General features: G+C 37.1%; 1 protein-coding gene across 2 annotated transcripts in view; it reads left to right on the top strand.

Annotated features, from left to right (window-relative positions):
- The window catches only part of EYA1 (EYA transcriptional coactivator and phosphatase 1), a 322,481-nt gene that overhangs the window by 145,742 nt on the left and 150,135 nt on the right, over positions 1-26,604 (top strand). Inside the window, exons 2-3 of one of the 2 annotated variants that reach the window (XM_061172211.1) lie at positions 24,775-24,824; positions 26,359-26,477. The exons of the other annotated variant lie outside the window; for it this stretch is intronic. Of the exons in view, the coding sequence (XP_061028194.1) occupies positions 24,775-24,824; positions 26,359-26,477 (169 nt within the window). The remainder of the gene's footprint in view (positions 1-24,774; positions 24,825-26,358; positions 26,478-26,604) is intronic. 2 annotated transcript variants of the gene reach the window in all.

Raw genomic sequence — 26,604 nt, 5'->3', positions numbered from 1 at the left:
ATGAGAGAATTAGCATTACTGGAAAGCAGCAACGTCTTTCTAAGTGATGTGAGAGTAATACAAGTTAAGCGTATTTTTCACTACAAAACCAAAATAAGCAGGAGTGTGCTTTATAGCTACCTAAATGGTAAAAAGTCGGGGACAGATTTTCGAAGCATTAAATGGGAATTTACCCACCTGATCTCTGTTAATGTAATAAGAACCACACCGCTCAGTGCTTTGAATATTCCTCTTAGGTGTTTCTCTTTGAATATTTACGCAATTAGAAATAAACTATACAGCTAAGTTTAACCCAGACAGACATTATTCAATTATAGAAGAGTTTCAAATTTTTCTAAATTCCACTTCAACTATACTCACTTAGAAGCATTATTTTTTAAGTGGAGGAAAATTAACTGAAGGAGAATGACAGTACCACATTTTGAAAAGAGACTGGATTAAATATAAAAAATATTGGGTTTCCGTGTCACTTCTGACACTCCCTCTTTGTCCTTAGCCTCCCCGAGCCTCAGTTTCCTCATCTGTAGAACAGGTAATGTTACCTGATCTTTTTAATCTCAGGACTGTTGTGTCCTTTAACAAGATTACATGGGGAAAAGTACTTTATGAATAAAATAAAGCATATATAAAGTCAAGATCTTGCTGTATAATCAGTAGCTACTGTAACAGGTAAAATTTTTAAAAATTTTTATTGAAGTATAGTTGATTTACAACATTGTGTTAGTTTCTGCTGTACAGCAAAGTGAATTAGTTTTATATACATATATATATATATATATATATCCACTCTTTTTTAGATTCTTTCCCATATAGGTTATTATAGAGTATTAAGAAGAGTTCCCTGTGCTATACAGTAGGTCCTTTTTAGTTGTCTACTTTTTATATAGTAGTGTGTCTATGTCAATCCCAATCTCCCAATTTATTCCTCCCCCTGCCCCAGGTAAAATGCTTTTAATGCTCTTTTCTTAACTCTTTTCTCCCCCTGTACCTATATTTCTCCCAGTTCCTGTCTTCTGTGATGGCTAGTATGAGATCGACCCTTATTCTCTTAGGGTTAGAGGGTGTTCTGTCATATTGAGGCCTGGGCTCATCTGTCTTCACCACTGGCCCACTGCCTGGCTACTCCAGAATGTTTTTAGTCATTGGGTTTTATGTTTTGGCTTTTTTGGCCGCAAGGCATGTGGGACCTTAGTCCCCTGACCAGGGATCGAACCCGCACTCCCTGCATTGGAAGGCGAAGTCTTAACCACTGGACCACCAGGGAAGTCCCTGGATCATATTTTAATATTCTATGTCTATGGGGGTCTACTCACCACAATTTGGTATAAGAGCATTTAGTACTTACTTAAAAATCACTGCATCTGTGCATATGCCATTCTGAGAACTACTCATTATCAGGTCAAAGCGTTGCAAACTATATGCCTTCACGCTCAAAACTTGGACTCAAGAATAAGTTGTATTTCTCCCTCTGGGGAGCATTGCCATTTCCTAAGAGAAGGATTCAACAATGATTTTGCCTTTCGCCTTTGTAAAAAGCACCAGCTAAAGAATAACACTAGTGGGGAAAGATTGATACTGGTGTTTTTACAGCTTCTTTCATTCATTTATTCATTCAGGAAACACTTATCAAGTAAATATAGGACTGAACTAAGATCTTGAAAAGGTAACATCAGAACTTAGTTGCTGCTTTTAGGAAGCTTATATTTCAGGAGAGGAGATAGAGTTATCTACCAGACAGCAGGGTGAACAATTCTCCAATCCAGATATTTGTGGGAACAAAGGAAATTCCAGGGAGGGGCCCCAACCTGGCCTCAGTTGGTCAGAGAAGGCAACCCAGGGTCGGCCCCACCTGAGGCAAGTCCTAAAGGATGAAAAGTACCACTGTGAATGGGCACTGGGACATGGGGAGGGATAAATCAGCCCCACCCTGGATCTTACAATGCTTAGAAAAGAAGAAACCTGTCCAGAGAGGTTAAGCTATTTAAATATACCTTCCTAAAAAATGTTCAATGTGGAACAGACACACCAATTTAAAATATATGCAGACTGATCATGTAAGCAACATGAAAACAACCAATTACCTTATCAGATAGTGTATCATCAGAGGTCTAAGCTTGTCTCTTAGTGAGGTTGGGAAATTCGATGCCCTCCTAAAGATCTGGAGAAGATTATGAAGTGGAAAACACTTAAAATTGTAGTTGCTATCTCTGAGATACAGTGAATTTTAAAAAGGTATATAAAAATAGTAATAAATGTTCTAGTAATGTTTATTAGGTGAAGAAGTAATTGTTTTGCTCTTAAAAATTGGAAATATATTATATACACAGAAAATTAGAAATAGTAATATAATTAATACCTGCGTACATCTACCCAGATTGCCAAAATATAATCGTTTTGTATTGTTCAAATGTCTTTTTCTCTTTTTCAAGATATGAAACGTTATTTTTTAAAAATTTTTATTGGAGTATAGTTGATTTACAGTGTGTTAGTTTCAGGCGTACTGCAAAGTGAATCAGTTATACATATACATATATCCACTCTTTTTTTTTTTTTTAGATTCTTTTCCCATATAGGCCATTACAGAGTATTGAGTAGAGCTCCCTGTGCTATACAACAGGTTCTTATTAGTTATCTATTTTATATATAGTAGTGTGTATGTCAATCCCAACCTCCCAATTTATCCTTCCCCCCCTTATCCTCTAGTAACCATAAGTTTGTTTTCTACATCTGTGACTCTACTTCTCTTTTGTAAATAAGTTCACTTGTACCCTTTTATTTAGATTCCACGTTTAAGCGATATCATATGATATTTGTCTTTCTGTGTCTGACTTAGTATGACAATCTCTAGGTCCTTTCATGTTGTTGCAAATGGCATTATTTTGTTCTTTTTTATGGCTGAGTAATATTCCATTGTATATATGTACCACATCTTTATCCATTCATCTGTTGATGGACATTTAGGTTGCTTCCATGTCCTGGCTATTGTAAATAGTGCTGCAGTGAACATTAGGGTACATGTATCTTTTTTGAAACATTAAAGAAGGCATTGAATCCCATGGTTCATCTTCTTCATTTTCTATCTCCTTCCTTTCTTTCCAGAGTTGATTACTATTCTGAATTTGGTGTTCATCATTCCCACTCATGTCTCTATAGTTTTACTACAAATCTGTATCTATAGGCACTTATTATTATGTGTTTTAAAACTTAAGTAAAAAGTAGCCTATTATCTATTATCATCCTTAAACTTGCTTTTTTGCTTCATATACATATGTATTTTTAAAATATTTATTTGAAATAATGTTGTGGTGGTGTTTTGTGTATTTTTCTTTGTGTTCATGTATAAGAGTTTCTCTAGGAAATATGCCTAGAAATGAAATTGCTGGGTGTGAGAGTGTCTTTCCTTTTAACAAAATTGATATACTTTTTCATACTTCTAACAGCAGTGGATAAGAATTCCTGTTGCTTCAACTTCACCAACATTTAGAATTGTCAGAATTTATAATTTTGGTTGAGCTGAGAATGAAATGTTATATCTTTTTAATTGGCATTTTCTTAAATGAGGTGATAAAAATTGGTATAAAAAAGGTAATCTTAGAAAACAATGTAACTACGGATATCATATATTCATTTAACTGACCCATGGAAGAAAAGTTACTTAAGCAAAGGTGCACCTCCCCACAAAACTGTGGCTTTAGAATTTTTTTTTAATTATGATTTTTTGTTCACGTTGGTCTGACATGCCACATCCATTTAGCTATGTCATTCTTCCAAAATGTGGACTGGTGCAAATTTTCTGTTCATACTAAAAATTAAAATTATTCTTTCATTATAGAATTTTCTTAAGAGCCTAGAAATTTACATGCTTTCTATGAGCTTTCAGTTTATTCTATACTATGACCTAATACAGATATTGAAGCACAGAATTGCTGAATTTAGAAAGCATAGGCCACCAAATCATAGAATTCTGTAACTAAGTTTAACTTGGATATATTGGGTTAGCCAAAAAGTTTGTTTGTGTTTTTCTGTAACATCTTACGGATCATCTGACTTTGTGAGTAATCAGAGAAAACTGTTGTCTATACTTATGTAGTTTGACTGTCCATGCTATGTAGATTCCTTAGTTTATCACCAGCTCTGCTTTATTTTGTGCAGTGATTTAAGAAACAAGCATATATTTCCCTTACTAGTCAATGAGAAAATGCCAGGCCCTTTAAAACATAAACATGGCTTATCTGTTTCCTATTAATGCATACCTTTTAAGGAGATAAATTGCAACTTTAAAAAATTAGAAGGAAATCTTTGTAGTATAAAATAATATTGTGTGCTGAAATACATGTGAAGTGAATATAAAATTAAATTTAATATACTTACTATTTAAGGTGGATACTTTACCTCTAATATACCTTTAACCATTTGGACAACAGTTGGGATACTTGATCTTTTAAATTTAATTTATGTCTTTTAAGGTAGGAAATCTTGAGATATTTTTTATGTTACAGATTTATGTATATTTTAGCAACTAGTAATGCAAAGCAATATGATATTCTACATGGTAATTTGTTACCACTGTATAAGTACTAGTTCAATTCAGTATAATATAATTTTAATTACGAAAATAAAGCTTTTATCTACTTTCATCTGGTTTTGATTTCTTCATTTTTATTATAAGATCCCTTCATAAATATTATGTAATTCATCTGTGGTTCTACTAAAATGTCTAGTTTTACTCAAATGGGAGATCAGACGGTAGCCTTAACATATGTGTTCTGTTTCTTCTCATCTTGTATGTCATTAGTAAAACTAAGGATGGTTATGATGTATAATGAAAATGCAGATTCATAACATGATTAGCTTGATGTAAAACAAATTTTAAAGTGCCCCAGGCTTTAAAGACATTACTCTGGATCTGTGCCCATGTTGTGTATACAAAGTGCTTTTTATATTATAAGAGCCTAGAATCAACCTGTTAGTGAAAATACCAGTAAATCCCAAATGACACACGGAGGGAGACAATTATAAATGGTGTCCGCTCACCAGAGCGTGTGTGATGGGGGCGGGGGGCAGTGTGTGTGTGCGTGTGTGTGCGTGCACACACATGCGTGTGAGGGAGCATTTGAGGATGAGTACTTTGGAATATCTTAGATTCCTCTAAGAGGATGAGAAGGGGGAAATCTTCAAAGCAATTTTAGAACCAAAGCACTAATGTGTGTCTGCACGATTGGTACTCACATCTGTAGAACCCTGGCTTTAGAGATAACACCATGAGGATAAATTTAATAAAAGACATTTACCTTAGCCCTGGTAAAAGTGAATACTAATTTTTCACTGTCTTTCAAAAAACCAAAACCTTACCAAACCACTTGCTCCTAAGTCATTGTTTGTGCGTGCCTTGTCCCTGGCTTCAACCTGGCCCCTGGGTATAGTCTGCTCTTTCCTCTTTCTCCCAGTTTCCCAATGTTCTCATGTGCCTAGTTTCCAGATGAGTGAAAAGAAGTTACGGGCAGTTTCATGTCACGTTGGCATGGAAAAGACTTGAGCATGCCTGTTAGACTAGGCACAAGGTGGGGTTAGGGGTTAATACAGAGACAGGAAGTGCAAAAGGCTCTTTCCTTCTGTTTTTTTTTCCTACTGAAACTTACCTGGAGGTCTACCATGGACCTAATTTGCTTGCTTTTAATTCGTATCTAACTGAAGGTTTCAAGGACATTTCAAATGGTGGGGACAATATGAGTAAAGGTGTCTTGAGGAAAAGCATGTGTGTCCTGGGGGAACTATGGACAGTTTAGGGCTAGAGCAGAAAGGGCAAACAGGTCATCCTGGCAGCCAAACTGGAAAGGTGAACAGCGTCTAGACTGTGGAGAGCCTCCCAAGCTGTTTTATGGATTCAGTTTTCATCTCTGAGAATGCAGTCAGCTGTTAAAGGATTTTAAGCACTGCAGTGAAATCATCAGAGTCCCAGTGTCTGAAGTCGACGCCGCCTGCAGTGTGGATGGAAGAGAACACTGGACGCAGTGGGACCAGCTGGGAGGCTGCCTGATTGGGGCAGCGGAAACAGGGCAGAACCCGAGGAGACTGCGTGCAGGATATGGAGAGGTGGCATCAGCTGACTTGGCACTGGATTTGGATGTGGAGAAGGAAGAGTCCAAGAAAACCTTAACATGTCCAGCTTGGCTTACTGGTTGTGTCCCCAAGTGAAAGAGAGAAATAGAGAAGCAGGTTTGGGGCTAAGAATATGAGTTTCCTTCAGTTCAGATTGCATTCCAAGTGTTGATGGGAAAGCTAGCCGGTGACACTACAGGGGGATAAGATTGTAAGGGAAGTATGGCCAGAGAGATGCTGAGCTGAACTCTGATAGACAGTAGGGACTGGAAATTTCAGGCCCAGGGAACAACACAAAGGCAGGAACCTGTGCGTCAGGTTTGAGAACTAGTTGTGTCTCAGAATGGCTACAGGGAAGCAGGGGTATGCAGCAGGGTGGGACTTCAGGCTGAGGAAGGAGGCTTGTGCCGGATTACCCAGGGCCCCTGGGATAAACTGGTGAGTTTGAACTTCACCTTCAAATCTATGAAGGATATTTTAAATCAGAGATATGATGAGATTTGTATTTTATAAAGAGAGTGTGGCAGTGTGGTCACTGTGTTGTGGATAGATTGGGTTTGGCGCTTAGAAGATGTCTGTTAGGGCTGTGCTGTTACAGTTTATGCAGGACTCAGACGTGAAATCAAAGTTAATTTTATTTTCCACAACCGATGGCATCCTGCTTCCAAGCACACAGTAGCAAAACGAAACCTAACAATTACAGCAGTAATAACAACAGAAATCCTTAAACGTGTCTATTTCAAGGTAACAGAATCTCTTAGGTGAACCTTTCAGGATGTAATCCCTGATAGTTCTGGATTCTCTGGAACGCCTTTGCTCACCTTTCTCCCTGGGGTGATCTAAGTACCCGGGGGACTCATTCATGTACCATCCTGGCCTTGGGGATGGCCTTGGGGTAGTTGTGGCTCTTGCATCTCTGGTACATGTGCTATGCTGGGTGTTGTCCGTGGCTCACGTGGACATATCCTCTGGTCGCCGTGAACCCTGCCTGGTAGCGGGCACAGGTGTGGCTAGTCCTGTGTGGTCCTCTCCAGCACCATGCTGGTCTCTATTCTTCAAGTCCTTGGTCCCCACAGTGGCCTCCAGGCTCAAGTGACCTACTAGTGGCCTCCTCATTTTCACAAAAGGCCTTTACTTAGTTGATCAAGTTTCTTGACACTGTTGTGTCCCCACTGGAGACCCAGGAATTCTTGTCCGCCTTCTCTCTGCCATACTGGGATGGGTTTTCATGCCTGAAGAAGACTTTTGTGTATAGAAAGGAATTCACCTATTCACCCGTGTTTTAATAAATAGTTGTTTAGCCCAAAGCTTAAAAAGTCAACTCATAGAACTTATTTTACTTATAAATCTGGTTATTTTTCACAAAATAAGAAAAATTACTTTCACTTAGCTATTTAACCAATTGAAGCTTCTTTAAACATTAACTCCATTTAATTAATCAAATTCCCTTAGCCATTTCAAATTATAATCACAAGTCTATGGTTTCAAGATACAGTAAAGATTTCCAATATCCTAAAAAGTTGACTAAGAATATACAGAACAACCCAATGAGTATAAAATATATTACCTTACCGATCCTCAGACTTTTAAGTATTAGCAGTAAAAGTCTCTGCTTTCTTCATTCATGTCTTCACATTTTACATTTTTATTGTAAAATATAACCCATATATATACATTTTTTATTTTTTTAAACCTATTTCTGTGTATTCCTGGAGTTATATGATAAACTTACCAGATCCCAAGAGAATACCAGGTAAGGTTACTAGTTGTTGGTTATTGACCATTCAGTGAGACAGAAGCCGGCAGTGGATAAGGGGTAGACTAAGTAGAAAAGAGGGGTAAAGACATTAATATCAGGCTGGTGGGTATGGGGAAGCATAAACAAATACATAGACACAGGAGTGAGCGTAGGGTATGGGTGACAGAAAACAGGATGGTGTGGACTAAGTGGGGGCGGGGGAGGGGATGTGTTAGATAGTTCAACTAGATAGTCATGAAAAAACTTTCAGTTAACTTTCAACTATTTACATTCTAATTATTCATGCTCTTTGTGTTTATGTCATGTTATTGTATGAGCAAGAAAGCAGAAAGAAGAAACGAATGGAGATGAAAGTCAAATCAGGGGTGTTTATTGTTTGTGCGGAGAGACTGGAGTCATCCTTAATTTCTTTCTTTGCCTCAAACCCACATCCAATCTACAAGTTCTGTTGGCTCTAGTTCCAAAATATGCCCTAAATCTGACTACGTATCATCTCCCCATAAAACCCTGGTCTAGATTATCACCATTTCTCACCTGGATTGCGGCAGTAGCCCCCTCATTTGCCTCCCTGCCTCTGTTCTTGGTCTCCTGTTGTCTATCCTACACCTACAGGCAGCAGCCAGAGTGCCCTCTCTTACGTATAAATCAGATCATGCCATTTTTCTGCTCAAAAACAAAACAGAAGCAAGCAAACCAAAAAAAAAAAAAAAAGAAAGAAAGAGAAAAAAAAACCTCTAGTAACTTCCTATAACACCTGGAGTAAGATCCCAACTCCTTACCTAGCCTACAATGCCCCATGCTCCACACCAGCCCTGGTCCTGTTCTTTTCTTCATGTTCTCTATCCTCCGGTTCTTTCTTTCTTCCCTCCTACTTGTCAAGCTGTTCACTTTGAACTTGCTGTTTCTTTTGTGTGGACCACCTTCCTCTCCCCTGACCACCCGCCCCAAGATTTTACAAGTCTATCACCTTTTCATCATTTGTGTCTCAACTCAAGTGACTCCTCTTCCAAGAGGCTTTCCTTGACTAGCTGAAATAGCACCCACCACTTCCCTCATGTCCTTCTCTACCAAATTTTACCTGAATTCTTTTCTCTGCTTGTCGATAACCATTGCGTGTGCACACACACATGGGAGCAGGAAAATGTCTATTTTTCTACAGTATATTGATTTTAATCAAAATTATATGTACATCATCTTACATGTCAAAGAATTCTATAAAAATAACACCACCTACACGTATGCGCTTTACAGCCACAACATGTAGTATTCTACAATTCCTTTTAATAATTCAACTTCATACTCTCCTCTGATTGTTTAACTCTCCTTTCCATATATTCAGATGTATCTACTCTTCTATCAATTTTTTCATCTTGATGAAAACTTTCCTGGTGCCTCCTGACCTTCTTCAATCTGGACGGCCATGCCTGGTTCGGAGCTATCCTCCTAGAAATTCTCTTTATCATCAACACCAGGGATTAGAGACTTCTCTCTCCTATTTCATTTACTTATTTCATAAAGGAACTTTGCTCCCATATTTCAATGGAATGTATCATCTCTTAGCTTCCTGAGAAAGGATATTTGGAAAATAAATTTTTTGAGACTTGACATACTGGCAAATATCTTTAATTTAAATGTCTTCAGTTTTCTTACTTGTTATAAAGTTTGTTAGGATACAAAATTCTAGGTAGAGAATTATTTTTCTTTAAGGAATTTGAAACATTGCTTTATTACCTTCTAGAAATACATGTTCCAATTAAGAAGTTTGAAGTCATGACCCATGCTTTGTATGTGCTCTGTTTTTTCTTTCTAGAAGGTTATAGGCGCTACCCTCTCTCCTAGTGTTTTGAAATTTCTCAACAATATCAGTTGGTATGTTTTTTTTTTTTTTTCAGTTGTTTTGTTTGGTATATATTAAGCTCTGAAAACTCATGTCCTAGGAAATATTTTAGAATTATTTATTTAAATTTTACCCTTTATTTTCTCTGCTCTCTTTTTGAAACTCCAGTTATTTGGATGTTGGACCACTAAGTTTTCTTACAGCTCCTCATTTTCTTATATTTTCTGTTCTTCTCTCCTATTTTCTGTCTCTTTTGCTCTATTCTCTGGGAAACTTCCTCAGTTTTATTTTCCAAACCTCACTGAATAACACATTTCTGTTATCCTACTTTTTATTCCTAAAGGCTCTTTTTTGTTGTTGGATGTTCTTTTTAAAAAAATTATAATTATTATTATTTTCCTCTCTTGTTTCATGGTTACAGTATCTTATTTCTTGAGGGATGTCAGTTTAGTGAGAGTTTGTTTTTGTTTTGCTTTCTTTTGCCTGATCTCTGTTTCCTGCAAGTTGCTTTTCTCTATTCATTTGGTTTCTACATTTCTTGGTAGAGGCTTTCCTCAGACATAGATAATCCAAGTTGGTGGTGTAAATTGGGATGCTTTTCAGCTTTTCTCACTGCCAACACTAGATTCAGCTTTCTCAGATCTGCTAAGTCAGTTAGCAGTCAGTAGTGGTCTGCCTGTTTTTTCACTTATAAAATTTGTTACTGTTTTCTTATTACCTTCCCTTTTAGTTCTTTGGGATTTATGCTTTTAAAAAACTCTATTTAGTGTTGCTCTAGTGGGGCTTGTAGAGAAAGCAAAAAATAAATGCTCATGTCCAGTTGGCCACCTTTTAATTTAACTACTCTCTTTTATGCATACATGATAAGTGGGAATTCTGTCTGTCTTGTTTACTGCTTCATCTCCTAGTGCCCACATTTCTGGCACATACTAAATGCATGATATATATTTACTGAATGACTGACCGGCTGGCTGACTAGCTTGCTTAGTTAGATTTCTGAACAGTCTAAAAGATGCAAAATTTTAAAATGACAGCATTGTTGGATACATCTACAATGAGGTATTTCTGAAAGGCAGAGGATGCAGACTTTATTTAAAGATACTTTTACTCTATTGTGTATCCTTAAATTTTTTAAATTAATTTTTCTAGATTTTTTGTTTAAGAATTTAAAAAGGAAATATAAACTGTTGTTGGAGTAACAGGGCACTTCAGGAGAAATATGTTGGGTGTAACTAAAATACAGTGTATGGTAGCTTTTTTAAAAAACTGAACCTTAACTTTTTATTCCGTTTTCCTGTCTCACCCAAACACATACACCAGGTGAATACAGTGATTTCAGGTCTCTTCTAATTTCTTAACTTCCTTAGAGTTTGGTTATTCCCCAATGTTAGGATGGCAAATTTCTAGCACATTTTCCATGACTCAATTTTGTTCCATAAAGTATTTTAAGTATGTTTTGAACATGAGACCAACATTAACTCTCTTTTGATGATAAGTCCAACTTTAGAGTTTCCAACGGGGGGTAAATATAACAACATGTAAGGAAAATAAAGGAAAACATAGAAGCAAAGGAAATTCAGGGAAATCATTTTTCTTTCACAAACCCGTGGCATGTTCCCTCAAGTAGCCAAGTATGCATGTATTAATTAATTTGAATAAAACTTATCGAGCACCTATTATGTGTACCAAGCTGTGCTAAAACTGGAAACTCAACCATGCCCTGTCTGGGCACTCATTCTATACTTGTTTAATTAAATTGATTTGAAATTCAGTTTTCTATTGCTATTTTACTATCCATAAGAGCTTTCCCGTAGCAGTAAACATTTTTATCCCCGTGCCATTTTGGAAAGTTGTGGAACCTTCCTGCATCCTTTTTATTGTTTAGCCTGTTTACAGATTATAAATTGACACTGTAAGTGATATGACCACAAAGGGCACAGAAAAAACCTGTGCTGAAGCCAGAATTAGAACTTGAATCTGTCGTGCATCTGTTTTAGTCTAGTGAGTAGTACCCTCTGAACTGTAGACAGATTTTAATAATTCTACACATTTAAGGAAAAGGGCACCATTTAAACCTTGAACAGTAATAGAAATACAATCAAAGAAGATGGAAACATAGGGGAAGGAAATCAAGATTATCATATGTTGCTTCCTGAGGTCTTCACATGAAATATCTCATTTAAAATATCTTTTTTTGGGATTTCCCTGGTGGCGCAGTGGCTAAGAATCTGCCTGCCAGTGCAGGGGACACAGGTTTGAGCCCTGGTCCGGGAAGATCCCACATGCCACGAAGCAACTAAGCCCGTGTGCCACAACTACTGAGCCTACGCTCTAGAGCCCGCAAGCCACAACTACTGAAGCCTGCATGCCACAACTACTGAAGCCCGTGCGCCTAGAGCCCATGCTCCACAACAAGAGAAGCCACCGCAATGAGAAGCCCGCGCACCGCAAGGAAGAGTAGCCCCCACTCGCCGCACCTAGAGAAAGCCCGCGCGCAGCAACGAAGACCCAACGCAGCCAAAAATAAATAAATTAAATAAATAAATAAAGTATCTTTTTTCAAATCTAGGTCATTCATTGGTTAGTAATAGGCATGATTTTGGGAAATTGTAAACAGAAAGCTTAGAGATGTAGATTCCTCCTTTTAAATAATCTTCAGTAATTAATCATGAATTAATTTATCTGTGGAGAGTTAGGTCATTTTTTTTTTTAATTTATCAAATGCAGTGCCTCCCAAAAGAGATGAGTATACTAGTAACAGTACTGTAAATGTAAAACATACAAAAATCTGCATATCTAAAAATGTTGTCTTTTTTTCCCCTTTAGAATGTCTAAGTCACAGACACACATTCTTTAAAAAAGGCCTAGGATCCAGCTGGCTTTCTGATTCTTGTCTTGAATAACTTCTTTCTTGTTTTCCGCTTTGTTTTTGTCCTGGCCCTCCTGCACCTCCTCCCTAGCCCTCTCCAGCCACTTTCTGCTGGTGAGGAAGAGCCGTCCTCGCAGGCAAGGACGGGAAGGAAAGTGAGCAGCTGTCCCAGGAGGCCGGAGCTAATGGGGGTTTTGCGGATCTTTCAGCAGGGGCTGTCGATGCTAACCGCGCGGTAGAGGTCTCCTTTACTGGCTCTCTGACCTCTCGGTAAACTATTTGTTTTTCCTTATATTGATTAAAAAAACAAGCCACCAGCCTGTAACTCCCTATCAACCAGCTGTTGTTTTTAAGAATCATGTACGTTTAAAATATACGATTCCAGGAAAAGACCCTGATCCTGGACTTGGTTTTACTTTGCAATTCAGGTAAACCAGATCATCGATGATATTACAACAGAATCCCTGAAAGAAGCAGCAGCTGCTTCCAGACTTGTGTTTTTTCAAAGAATATGAACTACAAATTTAAAGGATCAGTCTAATATACCCAGTATTAGGCTATCTGAAATAAGAATTCTTATTCATTATGAGCATCTAAAGACTAAAAAACTTGAAGCTTTGTTTACATTTTGGCCATAAAAAGGTACTCTTACTATTCAAACAAACTGAAGCTATTGTTTTCCTTAGCATGTAATGCAGTCTACTTTTTCTTACTTTATAGCATTCTAAAGTAAAATTCAAAAACCCAAGGCAACTTGATCGCCTGCAAGTATGAATCTTTACAGTAGAGAAACCTCTAGATTGTATACCTATTGACATTGCTTAATAAAAACATCTAGAATAATGGTGCTTCTGGTTGCGTTTCCAATAGCAATGTGATTGCAGCACCCTGTGGATTAAGTTACCGATCCTTTGAATTCTGACCTTCTGTCTAAAACAGCTTTAGAGGTTACTCTTTTTTTCCGATTTGGGAGCCTAGAGGGGGGAAAAGTTAATGCTGTTTGAAGGAAGGAAAAATTTCTATAGGTTATTAGATTTTGGTTTTTTTATTTGTCCCCTTCCTGGCAAATCCTTTGTAGCAATCATAGAGCCTCTTGATTCTGAGTACTTAAACTATACCTCCAAATACATAAGGAGAATTCCAGTGCATTTTGAATGTAATTATTTCCTCGATGAATAAATCAAGTGCTTATGATGGAATAGCTATTAAGATCCAAGCAATATCACATTGGATAAATATAATTAAGGACTACCACAGGGAAGAAATTGATAGAACTGTCCATACAATTGCTTGTTGTAAACTCAGACCCTTAGCTGCTCTTTTTAATATAAAGAAAAAGTTGGGAATATTTATAATCCTGCTTGAGGAAGATAATTCACATTTTTTGGTAAATAATGAGAAAAAAAATATAGCTGCTGATTTGATCATTCAAGTTTAAGGATTCATCACATTTTTGCCCCTATGGACCATTTAATGTATGTACTTTTATTTTTGAACCAGCAAATTAACTTGCAATATGTGTTTGTAAATAATCAGATATTGTATAGTGATGATGTCTAGTCTCTATTAAATATATCATTTCCATATATCACACACCTTTCCGGATTTATTAACTTCATTAGGTGTCACCTTGCTCCAAAATGATGATACAACCAGGACACAGTGATGCCCCAGTGCTCCATCTACTGTTTAGCGGTAACTTTGATGGTGCTAGAGAAAGAAGGCAGATTCCAGAACCAATAGTTGGAGGCGGGGCTTCCCTGGTGGCGCAGTGGTTGAGAATCTGCCTGCCAATGCAGGGGACACGGGTTCGAGCCCTGGTCTGGGAAGATCCCACATGCCGCGGAGCAACTAGGCCCGTGAGCCACAATTACTGAGCCTGCGCGTCTGGAGCCTGTGCTCCGCAACAAGAGAGGCCGCAATAGTGAGAGGCCCGCGCCCCGTGATGAAGAGTGGCCCCCACTTGCTGCAACTAGAGAAAGCCCTCACACAGAAACGGAGACCTAACACAGCCATAAATAAATTAAAAAAAAAAAAAAAAAAAAAAGTTGGAGGCGGGGGGAAGCATATTTTTAAAAAACAGGATTCATACAGATAAGCTGTTACATTATGTGTTAAAATGAATGAAGAATGTATATAGAATGCCGGCACAGAGTAAGCACTCAATAAACGCTAATTTCCTTCCTTCTTCCATGAGATAGTCATCATTTCCGAAGAATTTAAAAACCGTGAACTCAGCTGTCATGAAACCTGGAAAACACAGAGCAAATTTCCAGATCCTCTTAAAGGTATTGGGAGGTGCTGACAAGATGGGTTTTGCCCATGGCTTAGAGAAAAAAAGGTTGAAGAGACAACCTGGGTTTTCTAGGTTGCTTCATGTCAACAGAAATCCATTTTATAGTTTGAGAAAGCAAAATAGCTTATTGCTCAGATTAAGCATCCCAAGACCAATTATTTACATATTTTTGGCAGAAGGAAGAAAAAGTAACTCTCTTTGCCATTTTGGGAAATCAGTTGATTTTAAAAGAGAAAACCCAGTATGTCCTATTTTTTTTTTTAGATTAAGTACCTCTATCATCCCATTCCCTCTTCTTAAAAACCTACTGCTGCCTTTGTTATCATTATTAGTTTCAAGAAGTGCTGCTCAAGCTTTCTATTAAGAATAATTTTTTTAAAAAACATCCTATAGGCAGTCATTACTACATATGATAACAAATCTCCCACTCTACATAAATAAATGGGTATTATTCATATGTAATAACCAATGTGCTTATTAGGGAGCCAGGAAATAGATTATATTTCGATATTGTGTTGGTATAAAGACTCTAATTTTTATTACAATAATTTTCCATGGTACAGTGAATAGCTAGTAATTGCCTCCTTAAATTTGCTGTTAAAAGCTATTCATCTTGGAATTTGAATGGGAAACATTTAGCAAAATACTGGTAGACATTCAGTTTGGCGGATTTAATATCATTCTTAAAATAAATAGAGGATGTTTTACTTGGTTATGTTTCAGCAGAGGGCTACTGGGAGCAGGGCCCTCATTGCAGGTCTCGTGCCATTGGGAAAGAGTAGGTCATGGAACTGACCGCTCCACATGCCAGCAAGGATGGTAATGTCAGCCATCTAGACCCTGTTCCAAAGGTTCCATTAAAAGCCAGGAATGTAGAGCCATGGCATGGACCACGAGAAAAAGAGTTATCTGGAAGCAGAGACACTGGAAGTACAATATTTTGGAATATTTGCTGTTCTACTTTGAGCAGTTTAAATCACAAAATGTTGAATATTTCCAGGTATTACTGATTTTAAGAATGTGGAAGAAATAATAACTAGGATTTCGCTTTTGAAGAAAAAGCACTGATCTTTAAGTGCGAATACTATTTTGCAACTTACTGTACCATTATTCTTGAGTCAGAATCTTCAGGAAGAATGGTAGAAACAGAGAGGTAAGAGATAGTGGGCATCAGACCAGGTAATTGCATGCATGCTTAATTGTAAAATGATTTAAAGGTAAACAAAAATAGAAGAAAAAAACTTCTGAGTCTATCTTTTATTGGAAACTTCACAACTACTCAAGAACTGTATTATCGTTCCTGGGATGGAAAAAGGGAAAGGGAGATGTGTTTTAGCTTTTGCTTTCTCAGTGTTTGTTATATTTAATTGGATTAATCAACTGTATATTCATGTCGTTTTAGAAAAGTTCCAACTTAACCTTTTCGATTGTTCTAATGGATCCCTTATATCTACCCATGTCTTTTTTCTTTTTTAATTAGGCACATTTATTTGTGTAATCATGCCTTTATTTAAACTTCTCTGTTCATTGAACAGCACTAACAACTTCTGTCAAAATTGCAGACTTCTATATAACCAGGCACATATCTAGACAACAGTTTGCTCTGTATGATAAAACTTGTTTGGAGATACATGAAAGATATCGTCCTTTTTGAGGGTATTCAAACATTTTGTTACAGTTGACTATTCCAAGCGTTTTCCTTTTCCAGATAAAATTTATTTTTTAGTGTGGAAAAGGCATATTAGAAATTTTTTCCTTCTATTCATATGTTTATGTGTTGAAATTTTTCCAGGAAATATCAGATAGTAATGTTTTCTACTATCACCTGTTTTTACTAATGGCAGATTTTTAGCAAATTTTCCTAATTTCTGTTGTAATGGGTATGACTTTATTTAGGGAACACCTTGGTCCTTAAAGTATATGGTTAAGTCATGTAATTATAGTTGTGAAAATTTAGAAATAGGAAGTTAACAGTACACTACAAACTGGGTCTTCTTAGTAATGGCTTACATTTTGGCTGTTTATCAGAGGATAACTTATTTTGGTGTGAGTTGTATGGTATTTATTACATATTTGATATTCAGAAGTAGTAACCAGACAAAATTTATGGATACGCATGTGATTGTTTTTAGGCCATCTAATTTTGCTTTAGGAAAAGGAAAGCATTTAAAAGTGGTACACACTTTTGAAAAGTTAAAAAAATAAATAAGTGGTATACATGGATATTTCTTGTAGCCAATGACTAAGTTCTTTGTTACATAACTATGCAGCATGACCTATATCATATCAATTAGTGCTCACTTTACATTCATCATGCTTTTCATCATTTTCTTCATAATGACATGCATCATTTCTTTAATGGTTCTTGTTTGGTTATATAAATAAAAATAATTGAATTTCAATATAAAAACTAATGTAATGTGATAAATTTGATTACATAAAAGTCAGATATGTTACATGATATTCCTGCTGACTTCATATAGTTTGTGTCTTCTGGATTCGCCAGTATAATCTTTCATGGATCAGAAAAATAATATTTTATCTTTTTATACCTAAAATAATTTTTAAAACTATGGGAAACATGGCCACAATAGCTTAAAGTTTCAAATACGGTTGAATTCTCCAAACAGCATCTCAAATTTTATATTTTATGGAGCTTAGAAATAAATATGATAGCAAAAGCAGTTACTGTGTGGGTCTTTGATATCTAGATTGAATTATTTTATCTCACGGCACTAGAGACTTCCATTACCTGCTGTATTTTATTTTCTGCATATATACTCTAGTATACTGAATAACCGATACTTCTGGTCTGGGAAAGTGCTGTAGGTGGTAACGTAATTCTATTTTGGCTGCCTGAACAGATCCAATAGCAAACAACTGATTTTTGACCTTGCTTCCCAAATATGGTAGGTGGCTAGTCCATGATTCCTTGCCGGTACCATACAAAATGAAATCCTAGGTGACTTTGCAGTTTAAGCGGTCTCTTAGGTTTGACAAAGTGTTCTCTTCTGAGGAATTTAGATTGGCATCCTTGGTGGGGGGTAGGGGGTGGGGAGTCCATATTGAATTTTGGTCATTAGAAGCTTTTTCTTTGTTTGCATTGGAATGGTGCTTTCATTTACAAATTAGTAAAGTAAAGGTAAGACTGTCTGTTTTATGAGTTGATGATCTGAAATGTATTATAAAATCATTTAACAAGTTACTGTGATTTCTAAAATGTTTTTTCATACCAAGGCAGGAGCCTTAACGAAGAAGATGCTTATTATTACTAATAAAAAGACTAGATCCATAGAGTAGTATTACTGTTAATGACAAAACAGTTTTAAGGAAAATCCAACAGGTATAAAGATTCTATTTTAGAGTACAAAATTGGTTATGATGAGTAAAAATAAACATTTGTATTTGAACTATGGTATAAGGCTGGCAAAAAGCAGTATAATAATTAGTCATGCAAGTGATGCCTTCTTTAAATATTTGAAATCAATATAATGGTTAAGTTATTGATCTAATAACTGAAGTCATTTATTTGCCTAAAACATGATAGTAAGTAAATATTTTAAACTGTAATTTAGTCGTAATCTGAATAGCTCAACTACCTAGGTGAGCATTGTAGACTTTCATGCATAGATTGAGTTTAGTTAGAATTTTTTAAAAGAACAGACTGTAAGGAAAGAGTTCTAGGTAAAATAAATCTTTTCCCCCAAAATCATTTTAAAATATCAACACTGAAATATTATCTGGTTCATATCCAAAAAGAATTGCTCCTGTAAAACTTGCCATTCTAGAAATCACTGCAGAATTAACATTCAGGCTTTCATTGTTAAACTGATAATAGCTTACACGTTTGCTTTTTCTCTCCCTTTGCTTACTTAATATGGAAATGGCCATTCTAGTTTTCATTTTCCCCAGACCTGTTAGTTGTTACATTCGGAAAAAAAAATTTTTTTTTTGGAAAAGTATCGATTCCCTAAGTTTCAGGGCCTGAAAACAAGTTTTGGAAAAGTATGAAAAATAACGTGTAACTACTCCCCAAAGCTCGTAATTGGTAGCTGCTGTAGCAAGAGATGTGTGTTGACAGTGTCTCCGAGAAGCGATTCTCACACAGCTGTTTATTCAGATAGCATGGGGCGCGTTCATTTACATAATAAATTTTTTCGGAGCAGCAAGGTTGAGTCAGAGAGAGCAGGGCTCCTCTCAATTGTTGCATTTAAACCAATAAGGATAGGACAAGAGAATAGCTGTGGTTTGCGTTGAAAAAACAAAAAAAGCCCCGAGGCTCCGCGGGCGGACCTACAAGGCTGCGCCAACAGATCGAGGGATGCGATGGTGCAGTTTCTTTGTCTGGGCTTCTCAGATGCTATCAGCTGCTGCTGTTTAGAGGGAAAGAGCGCGGGGCTCAAAGCGGTGACTAAACAGGACGGTGGGAGCTGATGGCTGCGAGTTTGGGGCGAGGTAGAAACTCTCCAGTGCCACTTCCGACTCTGAGCCTTCCTGTTGCCGTCCAGTGTGGCGGTTTTCTCGCCGGGGCCAGCGTGTGCGCTCAGTCGCTCGGCAGCCCGAGCCTGCAGCGGCGCCCAGGCGGCGGTCCTCGCGGCCCCGCTTCCCCCCGCGGACGCGCTCCGCTTGCCGAAGCGCCGGGCTCCGCCGAGAGCCCCTAAGAGCCCTCCCGCGTCCTTACCCAGGAGCAAAACTATGTCAGGAATGGAGGTTTGCTAAACCAGAAAATTCGAAGGAGCCCAGGAAACTGGTGGATGCAGCAGATGTAAGCGCTGTAAGTACAAGCTGACTGTTTGAAAAACTGTTCTGAATGACAACAGCTGTCCTGTGGGCAAAGCCCAAGATAACAGGAGCGCTTTGAGTTATTGTTTTGATTTGTTTTAAAAGAAAAACATTAGGGCGTGGGGAAGATTATGACACTGTGTACCCAGTGCTTTATGGGCCACTGGGTTCCATCGTAAAAGTATAAGTTTTAACCCCCAAATTAGCTGAGCGATTAGAATCATTAAGAGGTAATTAGAAATTAATTGTTAAGGATGACTTTTGTTGTGCTCTATGTAAATAAGTATATTGCATCGCTATATTCTTGTAGGGAGATCACTTCATTATCTCTTTTCTGCACAAACCTCAACTATTACTGTGTGATACTGATTAAAGCGGTATCTGTCTATATCCATTGCAACACACAGATAACTTTTCCTATACATTTTAGTTGGATTGGAGAAAAGGAGGAAGGAATTAACATTTTCAAAGGACGACAGATAACAAAAATAAATTGAAACCACTTTTTAAGGAAGGAAATCCTTTCGTTTCAATAAACGAATTTCCCAAACATTATAGTAAAGGGCTCATCTTCAAAAGGTGAAATAATAAACATTTGCCAAATTAATATATTTCTCACTTATTGACACTTAACAGGACTTGAATGGACCTTGAAATTAAAAACAAGGTTCTTAAACTTTTGAATTACCACTTAAAATATTTGTCATTCAAAATCAGTATATGAATTGCTAATGACTCATGGGCTTATATTTCTTGGGAGGAGTTTTTGAAACATTTCAGCACAGCTTTTGCACGAATTCAGTAAATTCAGAGCTGTCACTGAATGTAGACAAGTGTTTTTATGTTTCAGTTCTTAAAATGACAAGGGATACAAAAAGTCACTAGTTAAGCACATAGTGTAGTTTTATAGGCTGGGGGTTGTTTTCTTGATGTATCTCTCATAGTAGGTTTTATTTTAGGCGTGTGAGTCTTTTCGCCCACCGTTTGGGATTTGAAGACATGCACACACGAATAGTCATGCTTTTTTGCATTATCAAATATTTGATATTTGCTTTCTCGCTGCTTGAGTTCTCCTAAGGCCCAAAGTGTTCAGTTAAGTGAGCAAACAGCCATGGATTTTCAATCCTGAAAATTCTTCGTGGTGACAGACAGAGCAGCCTAACTGAGCCACTGTTCAGTTTTAGAATGCCAAAGGGAAGTCAACAGCTCTGGGAGTTTGGTAGACATAATAAATGATTTTCTCAAAAGAAAATTTCCTCTTGAATTTGAAAATTTATTTTGTAAGAATACCTTGGGGAAAAAAATACTCGCAGTGAGAATAAAACCCCTTCCATGTAATCAACTATCGAAAGTATTACATTCAACATCTTAAATAAATGCTAATTTTGAAAACAATCCGTCAAGTCTATAGGTAGAATCAGTGTCGTTCACATACTTGTTTTTGTTTTCCTGGGGACTCTATTTTGTCATTTTCTTTAAATAAGATACTTTAAAAAGTGATACAGTATATTACATTTAAAATCAGTAAGGGTATTAAAGAATTCATTTTATGGAGTCTGATAAAGAAGGAGGTAGGTGTTACCACTGAAACGACATCTACCTCTTCCTGGAAGTTCATTTCAATTTTAGGTTTAGATTTTTATTACATCATTGACACCATCGTTGGAAATGTTGATTGAGGAACATTTTAGCAAGAATGTATTCTGATTTCAAAGCAGGCTTCTGCCTAAGGCACATTTTTTTTTCCTATAAAATACACTCTGATTAGAAAATTGCCATTGTCTTTCAAATTTGGGAGTACTCAGGTTGGTCTGTGGTTGGGCAAAACTAGCTCGCCTGCCAACTCTGTTTATTTAGATAAGTTCAGTACTTTCACTTTGAAAATTTCTTTTGAGTTTGAAAAAAAAGTTTAAAATTATAGTCATTTTATAAAAATTGCTTCTAGCAAGCAAAAAAGCCAATGGAAAACCCATAATTTAAACAAGTACCTACATTTTATTTGCTCTCTGCTGCTGAGATTTAGAATCCCTTTCCATTTACAGTTTACTTTTCACAGAACATTATTAACTTTTTGGCTTCATACATGATCTTCTGTCAGATGCTTTTGATTTGTAATTTAGCAAAGTATAATAAACAGTGCAAAAGTCATGAATTTTGCTCTGCATCCTGAGCTCTGTGGTAGGGAAAAATGTGATAAAATGTGTACCTTAAGTCTTGTTTGATGATCTCTCAAAGCAAGTTTGCCTTCTGGAAATAATTTCTGGGGTTGAAGAGCATGGTATTAACAGATTTAATGTGGCTATTCAATGGATTGGCGAAGTACTATGTGAGGTTTAACAAAATGAGAGAGACAAATTGAACATCAACAAAAGTTACATCTGTGAAGAATTAGAAATTTAATTAGAAAAAAGGCAAACTTAAAAGACCTCATTAACTAATCAGAAGTCAAAGTTACTAGTTGAGGATTCTTGAATTGAAATTCTAAGAAGTTCTGCTCTCTTTTTTCTCTGTATTTTCACAACTCTGTCAGTACGCTACGCTGGGTATTCTCTACAAAGAGTTTTAAAAAGCATTAAAGTGAAATGACTTCATTGTAATCTAAGATGACCATTTATAATGTTATGGGAAATATTTTTGCACTCCTAGGAGCATTTGAATTAAAAATACCAGATTAGGAGGAGACAAGAAACATACTAGGTTTATGGATGTAAAGCAGAAAATATGAGCTTACTGAATGCCTAACAGCATTTTTCTGAAAACCATGAAATATTTTTTTTCTCTTTGAATGGAAAGGCGCCTAATTAATTATTTTTGCAGCACATTGTGTTTTTAGACCTTGAAAACCTAGAACCTTCCAGAGATATTGGCAAATGTAAGAGAAAATCAACGCCAATCAGAAATAGGTGTTCTTTTTAGATAAGTCATTACAAGAGTATGTTTTCTTACTGCACTGTAATCTTGTACTACACATAAAAAACTAAAAGCATGTGAAGTGTAGCATTTTGTAAACTGTAACTAATTTTGCTCACATCTGTGTCTAATTGTTGTCTGCATTCGCATTCTTGAGAGTAGATTTATTTTTCCTGGACCACGATGTGGATTCAGCTGACCAGCCTAAGTGAGGATTAGTTGTTTTAAAGTTATTTTGATTAAAGAGTCATTTTTAAAAACAGTAACACACAACACATGGTTTAAATAATCCTTGAGACACAAAAGAATATATCTGATGTATACTTAATGAAATGAAGATCATGGATACGGGTTCAAAAATTGTAGTGTACGAAATACAGTAGAGACTGAGTCCAGCCAGCCTAAAAAAAAGTATGTTGCTGTGAAAATGCATTTTTTTCAGTGAGAAAGCGTGTTAGAATGATTCTTATTTTGAAGTTCATTTTTTTAATTAACAGATTGACTTTGCAATTAAATAGGATAGGTTAAACCTCAAATATAATCAAACTTTCAAAGTATACAAGGAAACTAAAATTAGGTTTCTAAGATGATACTATCTAGCCAAGGTTAAAATAGGAATGTATTTTAATATGTAACAGAAAGTATGTTTTACATACTCTTTCACATAATTAAGCCAAGAGAGTTCTTAAAATTAAGTTAGTTCTCACCTATAATTTATTCCAGGTGTATAAAAGTGGAAAAAAAGAGAAAAAAAGGGAAATTTATCCTTGAGGTATATCGCTGCAGTTTCTAAAGGAAAACAATCTTGTGTGAGAACATTAATTTCAACAAAAATATCAGAAGCCAGTTGTCACCAAATGACCTATCTGTAGGCATTAAAATGAAACTTTTATTGAATACTCAGGCATCTCTTTAAAATTATTTTTCGTCCTGCACATATTTTAGAAAAGTATACCTAGAAATTTCGTGTAACGTTATACCAAGATATTTAGACTTTAACGATGCTTTATTCTTGCCAAAAAGGTAGTACTTTTTAATTTCATAAATCATAATTAAAAAACAACAGGACTCAACAGAAGATGCTTGGCTGGATAACTTTAATGCCATTTGAGATGCTTCAGTTTTTTCATCTTTGTTCTGTAACCCTAATTGATGTCTGTTCCGGTTGAATGAAAATACACATCAAAGATTTGGAATTCTGAGTCATTTTAAACGTTATGCAGAATGCCCTTTACCTCCGAGGCGTTAGCCTGAGCTTGTGGGCCAGCAGCCCACCCTCACCTGAGCTTATCACCTGCTGGCAGTTTTGCTGTCTCTGGACGAAGCGCAGTGACTAGCAAAGCCTGCAAGCTAAGTTAGCTGTTCAGTGAAATGCCAAATACAGATTCATCTGGAGACAAAAGAGACCAGAACTCTGGCCAGCTGAGACACTGAATTGATTATTCAACTCTCCATTCTCTCTCCTGGTTTAAAAGGTGGAAAATTAAACCAACAGCGAACTGCTTTTGCTATTTCACCAGGCAGTGATGGATTTCCCTGAATTTAAACATCCACTGGATTTTCAATTTGCTTGGGTACATGAGCACATGACTCCACGATGGGACTCTGGGGAGGAGAACTTGCCTTTGCCATTTCTCGTTGAGTCCGGCACTGCCTGAAAAGTGGCCCAGAAGCCGTTTTGGTGAATGTTCAATGACAAATAGTAAATATAGGAGAAAACCATCACGATAAGGATAAGAAGTGTCCGGAGGCAAAGGCGTGGGCGGGAACTCGATTTCAGCTGCTGAGAGCAGGAGCTGAAAGATCTGAGGATGCTGGAGGGTTAATGCTTGAACTGCTGCTGTGAAACACACTCATTTTGCTAATAGCTATTTTTTTTTTTCCAAGCACCTTGTCCAAGCTGCCTGGATAAGGCTGCTTTGCATGTTGATTGGGGGAGGGGTAATCCCGTTTGCAGCTGTCATAGGCCAGTGATGAATCACTATCCCGTCATTTGGCTGCCTTCCCCCCCTAACAAGGGGAGGAGGAGGGCAGACCTGGAGGAGGAAACAACAGTGGAGACCTCAACTTAAAGACAATATGCCTTTCACCGCTGCAGTATCCTCCTTTTTCTCTTTTGGTTACAAGAGAACATTGCAGTCCTGAGCACGTGCTCTGTATAATTAAGAACTGACACTGAAGCAGAGTAACAACAGCTTCTAATTGTTTACCCCTGATCACAGGTGCAAACATCTCAAACCAGTTCAGATGTTGCTGTTTCCTCAAGTTGCAGGTAAGGATATCGTTGATATTTGACATTTGGGGAGATTACCTTTCTGTGACCCCCCCCCAATCTATTTTTGTCTAGTATTTCTTAATTATTTCTATTAATAGCCTTGGTTGGAAATTACTTAACCATTTGTGTGTGTGTGTGTGTGTGTGTGTGCTTGTAAAAAAAATTGTTAAATATGTAGAAAGGGAAGAGGATCCTGGGTTTGCAAATGATTAGGGGTTCTAGTTTCTGGGGTTAGGAAAACTGTGAATGTGTCATGAGAATGAGGGGAGAAAAACTGGATTTTAAGCCATTTCCCATTTGAATCCAGAAGACTTGGGGAAGTCAGAACTCACTTTGGAAGTAAAACGGTTCATGTTAAGCCGTTTTAAAAACTGACGTTTACAGTCAGTTTAAGTGCAGCCTCCAAATTAAAATGACTGTAGCTTTTATTGGCCTGGTGGGGATGAGGAGCAGACAGTCTTAGCTTCATACATATTAACCCCCCTCCTTTTTTTTTTAGAAAAACACTTTAAAATAAAGTGAATGGGCCTTAGACTTTCAAACACTTGGCTGTCAGAAAACAGAACGGTATCTAGGTGTGTTTTTAGTCACTTTAAACAAATGCTCGCCTGTCTTCATTAAGAAAAGGTGCAATATAAGTGAATGGCTCTGAAATTGTGAACACGAATAGTGGCTTCTGTACCCTGTAGAGTGTACGCAACTGCTGAGTCGAAGAACTTTCGGGGCAATTTGAGCAGGGCAGTGGCATTGTTCTTATTTCCCTGAGTGGGTGACAGCTGAGGTATTCTTACTGCTAGTGTTCCTGGGGACTCACTGTATGCTGGCCTGATCCCTCCTCACTTGGGCAGGCTGTATGTAATCCACAAAGCAAACAAGTGAGCGGACATCAGGATGTTTTAATGCTGCATTTGTTTCAAGGGAGACAGAGGAACAATTAAGCAGTTTACCAGAGTAAACACATGCATCAGGGACATCTCATTCCCTGTCACTGGACTATAGGCTTCAAGTGTTGTATTTGGTTTGGAGACCCATTAAATTACAGTTGGGCGGTAAATTATAAGGGAGTACCTAGTGCTAATTTATTAGATGAAAGAGATTCCATAGAAAAGTGATTTTTTTTTTTTTCAATTTTACACTTTCATCTTTTAGAAAAATAATGCCTTGGGGGTTTTTTCCCACCTAAAAAGAAAAGCATGACGGTCTGTTTTCTTTGATAATAAAAATAGATGGAATTGTCTCATTAGATCTTGGGACTTGATGAGCTATCGGAGGAGAGAAAAAGAGATTTAAAAAAAACTCTATATGAATGGCTGAATAGGTAAGGCCAGTGACATCTTGTAATAGTACACGTTACTTTATGAAAGGATGGCTGAAGTGAAAATGTAAGACGAACTATTTTGAGTCGAAGAAGATAGATACAATGGGACTTTTGTGCGAATGTGTTTCAAAGAAGGTGTCAAGTCGTTAGCACATTAAATAGTGGGGTTATGAATTTGGTACATCTGTCAAACGGAAGGCTTCTTGTCTTTAGGTCTATGGAAATGCAGGATCTAACCAGCCCGCATAGCCGTCTGAGTGGTAGTAGTGAATCCCCCAAACTCGATAACTCTCATATAAATAGTAATTCCATGACTCCCAATGGCACCGAAGGTGAGTGTCTGCCTTCTCACTGTTTACTTTGCACCTTGTTTCTTCATCAGTATACACTGTGTTACTAGGTGGTTATGATTTCAGTTGTCAAATCCATGAAACCACTGTTTTATTTCTTGTTTAGGTA

Source organism: Eubalaena glacialis, chromosome 17 (genome assembly GCF_028564815.1).
Source record: "Eubalaena glacialis isolate mEubGla1 chromosome 17, mEubGla1.1.hap2.+ XY, whole genome shotgun sequence".
NCBI lineage: Eukaryota > Metazoa > Chordata > Mammalia > Artiodactyla > Balaenidae > Eubalaena > Eubalaena glacialis.
Note: the sequence above shows the minus strand (reverse complement) of the source record. Positions and strands in the feature narration are given on the sequence as shown.